This window comes from Chrysochloris asiatica, unplaced genomic scaffold, assembly GCF_000296735.1.
Source record: "Chrysochloris asiatica unplaced genomic scaffold, ChrAsi1.0 scaffold00195, whole genome shotgun sequence".
NCBI classification, from domain to species: domain Eukaryota; kingdom Metazoa; phylum Chordata; class Mammalia; order Afrosoricida; family Chrysochloridae; genus Chrysochloris; species Chrysochloris asiatica.
The window spans coordinates 3216668-3224831 of record NW_006408713.1 but is presented as its reverse complement, the minus strand read 5'-3'; the positions used below and the strand labels follow the sequence as shown (position 1 = coordinate 3224831).

The 8164-nt window shown below is 56.5% G+C and overlaps 1 protein-coding gene across 1 annotated transcript; it reads right to left on the bottom strand.

The window, feature by feature from the left end:
- Positions 1–201: 201 nt before the first annotated feature.
- Positions 202–3858, bottom strand: IRX2 (iroquois homeobox 2). Its single transcript, XM_006872373.1, has 4 exons — positions 3610–3858; positions 1973–2378; positions 1022–1729; positions 202–251 (listed from the first exon to the last, which is right to left on the bottom strand). The coding sequence occupies exons 1-4, from the start codon at positions 3856–3858 to the stop codon at positions 202–204; spliced, it is 1413 nt and encodes a 470-aa protein (XP_006872435.1).
- Between the last annotated feature and the right edge of the window lie 4306 nt (positions 3859–8164).

The window sequence follows — 8164 nt, the reverse complement described above, 5'->3', positions numbered from 1 at the left end:
AACAAGTACTGAAGAGAGTCTGTACAATAGAGTGGGTACTCTCCTCCTTAAAGGAAAACAAGAGTGGAGAAGATTGCAAAGCTCTGTCCTCCAAACCCATGACCCAAAGCGGGAAATACACAGTAAGCAAGTTTACAGCTTAATTGCTCCTGACAGTTACCGACAAGTGCCCACTTACTTGCACTGCTACGCACCGGCCTTCTATAGGTAGGGCTGGACACCCCCGCCAACCGTGCAGCCTTCGCTGGCATCTGTCAGGGGAGTGGGGGTGCAGTTAGTCAAAACCCACCAGAGCCAGCTGCCTCCAAGCCACCACACACTCCAGCCCGCACACCCTCTCCTGGCCCAGACAGACAATCTGTGATCCTGGACTTTCTCTAAGGACTGATTAGGGTAATTTCATTATTCCTCGTTTTCTTTTCCCCTTAGACTCCCTTTTTGGGTATCCTCAGCTGAAACCTGACTTTTACACAACAGAAGCTGAATGGGAAAGAGCGGAGAAAACCAAAAGGTTGATATTTACTAGGTGGAATAAGTAAGCTCTCTGGTAATACCGAGGATGTTGTTTCTTTTCAGTCAAAGGAAACTTAGAGAACTCGGCTGTGATTCTATTTGACCAACAAAACCTGATCACCTTTAACTTAACCAGCATGGCTTGGTTGCAAAGTGTAATTTGCGTCTTGTGGCAATTTACAGTTGGCTAAAACGAAACTTCTCCTGGTGATCATCATAGGGTAATAAACACAGTGCTAATAAGTGAAATAAAAAGCAAGGAATAATGGCTTTCCACCCAGAATGAGGCCAGAATCATCTCCTCTCCTCTCTTTTGGCCTTTGCCCCCTCCCTCCCCATTCCCCACAATCCGAGCTCAAAAGGACAGAAATGTTCTTTCTTTTGCTCCTTGAAGGGACACGGGTGCCTTTGCACGATTAACGCTGCCCGCCCGCCCAGGTTCTCAGGGGTGCTAACTAACTATTCAGCTGGCCTTCCCGAAAGACCCCGCGGGGCTCTGACTGCCTACCTTTCTTGGGCTCATAGCCGCCGCCCGGAGGCCGGTAGTGGGCGTCCAGAGGGTGTGCGCCCGCCTTGCCCGCATCGCTGCCCGCCTTGGGGGCAACATGCAGCGTTTCTCCAGGGGCCACGGCCGCCGAGTTGTAGCGCAGGAGGCCCGGGCCCTGCAGCGCCGCGTTCAAGTTCCCGTAGTTTGTGTAGTTACCATAGAACGGCGATGTGTAGTAGAGGTGTCGGCCGAGCAGCGGCGAGGCCGAGTACGGGGAGCCGCCCGGCGGCGCCCCGGAGGAAGCGGGTGCCGCGGCCGCGGGCAACCCGGGTGGCCCGCAACTCGGCCCCAGGCTCGGCTGCTTTAGGTCCGACGTGGCGATCTCGGCCAGCGACCACAGCTTGGGCTTGTTGGCGGGCGGCTGCGCGCCCGGCGACGTCCGGCTGCCAAGGGTCGCCTTGCCGCCAGCTCGGGGCGCGGCTTCCTGCTGGGGGCTCAGCAGCGGCGCCTCCACGCCGGTCAGTGGCGACGAGGTCACGGGCTTGGGTGGCGCCAGGTCCTGCTCGGCCTCCTCGTCGTCATCCTCTTCGTCCTCTAGGTCGTCATACTTGTCCTTGCACTCCGAGCCCGATTCGCACAGGGGGTCCCCAGCTCGGCATGGCAACTTCTCCCCGTCCGACTCGGCGGAACAAGAGTGATCCGTGAGCGAGTCCACGTGCAGGCTGATCCCTGCGGGGCCACGGGCAAGATAGGTGACAATGGGGGACAGCGCTGACACCGGGAACCCCTCCACCCAGCAGGATCCCTGACTGCGCCCCAACCCCAGCTATGAATCTGGGGTAAATATCACCTCCTCGGAAAGCATCCCTCAGAACGTCCCCCAGTCCGGGCCTGAGTGTGGGACGCAAAGCACCCACAAGGACCTCAACACTGCGCCCGCCAGGAAAGAAGGCTCCGGGGTGCCTCACTCACCTTCGTCCTCTGCCGAGGTCTCGGTGCCTTCCTGCGCCTTGTGAGCACTTTCCTCCTTACTCCGGGCCGCATCGCCCTCATCCTCGTCCTCGTCCTCGCTTTTGTTCCTTGGGGCCCAAGTCATCTTGTTCTCCTTCTTGAGGCGCCGGCGCGCGTTGGCGAACCAAGTGGAGACCTGCGTGAGGGTCATCTTGGTGATGATGGCCAGCATGATCTTCTCGCCCTTGGTGGGGTAGGGGTTCTTGCGATGTTCGTTCAGCCAGGCCTTGAGCGTAGCTGTGGCGTCCCGCGTGGCGTTCTTGCGGTACGCCGGGTCATTGAGCTGGTATGGGTAGGCCGCGCTGCCATAAGGGTGGTAGCTGATGGCGCCCGTCATCCCGGTCGTGTGTGCATCGTAGGGCGCGCCCTGCAATCGACAAGAACTTGGTGAGTGGGGCGCTTAGTGACTCACCAGGCGGTACCCAGAGGCGACCCCTCGCCAGCCCACTGCCTTCTTTCTCATGGCGGGTCTCCCACCCTGGGCAGCGCTTCCCATAGTCAAAGAGAACAAACAAAAACAGCTGGTAATTTGGTGCCAGCAGTTGAATCGAAAAGTGCCCCAGTTTTATTCTTGAATATTTTAAGGGCTTCACTTTCAGAAAGTGGCCTATCTTTCCCCTAATTGACCCTGAGTCGCGCGGACGCAAACACACGCGCGCGAACCCGCCTACAGGTAGTTTACTTCATATCTGATTGTCTCCCAATCCTTCAATTGCTGTTGTCTCCCCTCCGCCATGCGCCCTTACGTGCTTTAAAAGGCAAAAAAAAAAAAAAATCCCTGAGCCCCCAGCGCTATGATCCACTGTTCGCAAACTCCGCAAATCCAATTTGCAACTCAGAAGCCAGTTACTACTATTTCCATTCTTCAAAAACGCAGCAATTGGCTTTTTAAATCAGCCTTTAACGTTTACATTCAAGACACTCGCTGAATTCTCCAAAGCCCCAGGCTCTTCTCCCGCTGCTGGCCCAGAATTCCACCGAAGCCTGGCAGCAGCTACACCCCAATCCCCCATAATGGCCTCGGTCGCCCGAAGCGCGTTCCGCCTCCGCCTGTCCCAGCCACCGACCAGCGAAGCGCACCGGCCGACCCCGGGACAGGGGCAAGAGCTGCTCTCCGGGTGGACCGAGCCGTGGTGCACTAAGAGGGTGACACTTTTCTCAAAATCAAGGCCCGCCAGAGCCATGAGGGCTGAGGGCCAGGAATGCTCGGCCGGGACACGGAACTCCACTGGCCCCTGCGGCGCCGCCGGACGTTTGGTTCCCGCCATGAGACTACACACCCTCCACCCCAAGCTCAGAAGTAAATGCCAGCGGCCCATCACCGCCTTAAATCCAGAGCTGCTCAGAAGCTTAGCCTCGGACCCTTCGTTCCGCTGCAGTGGGCGAACAACGAGGCAACTCCCGACTGCCCCCAACCTCGGCCAAAAGATACTTTTCCAGGCTCAACAAGAAACTGTACCAGAGCCCGGAGCCTTGGTGCGAGTCCCCCGCCCGGGATCCGATCGTCCCGGCCGCCTTGAGATTCCCCTGCGGCCCTCCTCCAGCCCTCGTCCCGCGCCCGCTCCCGCCCGCCCGCCGGGCCCGCGCCGCACGGTTACCATATAGGACGGGAAGCCGGCGGCCGCCGCCGCCGCATCCACGGAGTACTGAAGCGGGCTGCCGAAGCCGGTGGCCGCCTGAGCCGTGAAGGCCGCCGAGCCCGGATAAGGACTGAAGGCCGAGCCCGACGCCGAGCGAGCCAACTCCTCGCTGCGCGGCGCCGCCAGCGCCGATGCGCCGTACGCCGGGCACGAGTAGAGCGCCAGCGAGCCGGGCGCCTGGTACAGGTAGCCCTGCGGGTAGGACATGGTGGGCGCGGGGCACGGGGCCCGCGTCACGGCGAGCGGCGGGTAGGGCGCGCGGCGCCCTCCATCCACAACCAGCCGGGGCGCTGGGCTGCGGAGTGGCAGCGGCGGCGCGGAGCCGGTGGGCGCAGCCGCGCGCCAGGCCGGCGGTCGGGGTTTGGGGGAGTGCGGAGTCGGGAGTGAAGAGTTGAGGAAGGAGCGCTCGAGTTTCCGAGGGACATTGGAACACCGAGCTGTCCGTCACGCGCTCATCTGCATATTCGGGCGCCCGCCCCCTCCCTGCTCCGCCCGCTCCCGCCGCCGGGCCGCGGCCGGGGGAGGGGCGGGGACGCCGGCGGGGGAGGGGCGGCAGGCAGCGGGGAGGGAAGCTGGGCTTTTGTGGCGCAGCCGCCTTTTGCCCAGCCCCAGCCCACTGCCACGGTCCGGTGGCCAGGCCTGGCCGTGTTGTGGGCTCAGGGCGCATTCCCACTCATTCCCTACCTACTCCTACCTCTTCCCCCCTCCCCCCCGAACCACCTCCCACCAGGCGCAGTGCGCCTCAGGCTCCCAAGTTGCCCTCCACTCTTTGGCCACCCCACCCCTAACACTGCCCCGCAACGACGCGGGAAAGGCCTCAGCAGTCGGGACCGTGTGGGTCCCACCGAGGAGTCGGGAGATGCTCCCCTTTCCGCCCCGAAGAGACCAACCCCTGTCCCAGAGCCCGATCGGGAGCTGCAGGAGAAGGGGAGCAGATCGGTGGCAAGGCCCGGGCCACCTTAGGGTGGCGTAAGTGGCTTTCGCTTCCACCTTCCTGGGTCTGCTCCACCTCGCGGCCCAGAAGCTCCCCGCACGGCTGCGAGTCCAGTCGCCTGGCCAGGCGTCCCACGTCGCCCATCGTGTCCCCGCGGGCCCTGGATCCTGGGCGCCTTCCCGGTGGACTGTGTGGAGGGCCCTGAGGTGAGGCTTCTGTCCTGAGTGTACAGTGGAGACCCCGAATCCTTCGGGAGTGGGGGGGTGGGATACTCCGCTGTTGAAAGCTGCTTCTCACGTGCCATCCGTGCTTCCTCGAGGACGATGCCCTCCCGAAGTGTTAGTGTTTTATATAATTTCCATGATGTGATTCCTTTTTTTGGATTCCTGTTCACAACACGTTCGGAAATTTGACTATTACTGGAGTGATCGCCCCGTCACGACGTGAATCCTCGCTGCCACCACTCGAAGGAACAGGAAGGCAGCGAGCAGGTAGCTCAGGTAACAGAGTTCTGAAGGCATCTATCTAGGACCGGACTTAGCAGCCGGCTTTGGGATCCCGGCCCCCAAAATCCTCTATCACTTTCTTCCAATCCGGGGTCAGGCAGAAGGTTTCTGATGTACATGCTGAAGCGGTCAGTTGTCCTTGGAGTGTTGGGTGTTTGGGGGCAGGGTGGGACCCACGGGATGAGGTGGGGCTCGACAGTGCGTCCCTAGTCCTGGGAGACTATGGTGGTGGCGCCCCGGGAAGGGGAGCCGCACCGCGCGTAGGCAAGGCTGGGGAACTGGCAGGGTGCTATCTCTGTCACACACAGCACCGTCAATTTAGGGAATGGCTTCAGATTACGCATTCGTTTCGAAATCGTCCAGACGCCAACCTCCAAGCTGGGGTTGAGGCCTATGTACGGGGTCAGGGCACGAAAGCAGAAGGCGCTCGCCCTTCCCTAGGTTTGATGGACCAGTTGCAAACGGCAACGTTGTGCTTGCAAAGGGCCTATCCTCTGGGCCAGTGGGTCTGATGTCCTAGGCAGGTGAGATTCAGGCACGCTATAATAGCGCTCCCCATTCCCTAATCACTGGCCCCCATCATGCCTCCCACCCCGGCCCTCACTGCCCCCTCTTATCACACAACACCATCCTCTACACCATAAATTACTCCCCGCTCCCCCCCTTGTACAATACAGACACACACCATCCCCCAACAGGTAGACACCCCTACTCACACCACTCCCTCCTCAACCCCACTGGCATCCCGGCCACTCCCCAACAAGCTCTCTGGCGCTCAAAGCCTCAGTTAGAAAGGCTTTCCAACAAATGTTTCGGTCCCATTCTGGGAAGATGTTTTCTATCAACTGTTGCAGAGTTAAAAAGAAAGAAAAGAAGGAGAGAGGAAAGAAAGAAGGACGCAGCACTTCCGGATCCACCGTGGCCAGAATCCAATGTTTGTTTGGTCCCTTGTAAGAAATCCGGCCAGGATGAAGCTCCTAAAAGAGATGGGCACGTTGGATAGTAAACAGATACAGCGACACATCAGATGGCAGCATTCCGGGGTTGTTTCCAATCGGAATAATTTTAGTTTTTTTTTAAAAAGGAGGGTGTAATTTTTGTCACCAGGGATGAATAGCCTCGGGTATTACCATATCTAAAGAGCGACTCCGCTGTTGTTCATTTGCATAGGAGCCTTGTCCCCGCCCACCCCTAGGACCCCGTTGCCAGCCCGGAGAAGAGAAAACAGTTCTGACCGAAACATCCTCCATTTGGAGTAGAACGTATGCTCTGGACATACTGGATTTTGACATCAATTAAATATGTAATCAGACGAGTCCGTGTGGCTTTGGAGGTCCCTAGTTGTCCAGGGCAATCCCAAGAAGCACTGCCCGAAACCTTTTTTTCACTTCAGTGCTGCTGGTTTTGAAAACGGTCTCTTCCCTCAGCGTTTGCAGCCTCCCTCCCCCAACAATTATACTCCACCGAAATCTAAATTTTCCATACTGCTTCCTGTTACTAATAAAACCGTCTACCTTGCACTATTAAACAGTAGAATCGTGCTACATGCTGTTTTTATTGGTGGTGACTAGCAAATTAAAACGCCTACTCAGGAACATTAAAACTTGTGCTCTGCATTGTTACTGAAATATATAAACTCCATTTCACTTTAAAGATTTAAGAAGAAAAAAAAAAAAAAAACCCAACACACTTTTCCTTTCCTTCGATTAAAGTTGACTCTCTCTTGTTAAAGAAATCAGTTGGGAAAGCCGACGCTGCGAGTGTGGAGCCCGGCTCTCAGCACTGACTCCGTGCACTGTGGCCTGGGTTTGCTGCGAACTGGGACCCCCGTCCACCTGGCGGAGAGCAGCAGCCCACGCAGCGAGAGCGAGCAGACGATGGCGTCGCAGCCCATAGCCGGTCTTCCTGTGTTCAGGGGCAAGGAGGGCTGGGAGTTAAGGCATCTGGGATTGCCTGTGTAGGGTCAGACACTTTGCTTTTGATTATCCGCAGTTACCGTCTGATTCGGAACAGAAGAGAATGGATACGCAGGCAAGGAAAAACGAATTAGCAATTGCTTTAGAAGCGCCCCGTGAGTTCCAACAATCGCCCAGGCATTCAGGTTCGCGGTGGACCCCTCTCAAAAAAAGGGAGTTATCACTGTCCTATATGCATTTCTGTCCAAACAGTGGTTCATGCCCTTAGAACAAGTCTGTGTTAAAGTGCTCGCTTTAACGAATTGGGATTTCCTGCACGGCCAAGAGCTGAGAAATGTCACAGACTCGGACTTGGGTCGTCTCCAGAGCCAGGTTGGCTGTAAAGACCACCTAGACGCTTGCTAGACATGGCCATGCCCTGGAGTTCTGCATGTCTGAGGCCTGCAAGGGCGCGACAGAGGACCGAAGTCGTGCGGGCGAGCGGCGAGGGGGCGCTGTGGCCCGCGTCTGCAGGTCTACTTCTTAGTAGCGGTGGTCCCGGCCTTGGTCCCAAGCCATAGTGGTGAAGCGGAAGCCGTAGTACCTGGTGTGACTTGCCCCTTTTAATGTCAGTTTAATTTGAGGTGAAATTAAAACAATATGAGGGCATTTCAGTAAAATGTAAACCTCCTCTTCATAACTGTTTTCTGATTTCGTATGTCTCATAACCTTGAGCCGCTGTGGAGATTTTCAAAGAGTTTGGTGGATAAAGAGGTTGTAATTTTGTTTTTCCTTTGGCGATGTCGATGATTACATATACAAATCTTACAGATCCCGTTTAATAAGGTAATCTTTAAAATGTAAATAGATTCATTGTATCAATTCTCATTCCTGTTGTGTTCATAATAAATGAACCTTTTGGGCCAGGAGTCCTAGGTGTGTGTGTGTGTGTGTGTGTGTGTGTGTGTTTGTGTGTGTAGTTGGACCACAAGGAAGAGGGAAAAAAGAGAGACGAAAAGTTGGACATCGTGATTTCTTTCTTAAAAAAAAATAAAATAAAGCATCGTTACAAACTGTACAAAATCTAAGTCGTAACGAAATATGAATCTCTTGCAGGTGGCATTTCCTGTTCTCAGGTTTCTATGAACACGTTTGATTCAGACAGAATTTTCAGACCA

Coding starts and splice junctions, on each gene's coding strand:
- IRX2 (XM_006872373.1), bottom strand. CDS start 3,858: ATGTCCTACCCGCAGGGCTACCTGTACCAGGCGCCCGGCTCGCTGGCG. Junction 2,379..3,609: donor CCGGCTTCCCGTCCTATATG/GTAACCGTGCGG, acceptor TGTCGATTGCAG/GGCGCGCCCTACGATGCACA. Junction 252..1,021: donor CGGCTATGAGCCCAAGAAAG/GTAGGCAGTCAG, acceptor CTCCCCTGACAG/ATGCCAGCGAAGGCTGCACG.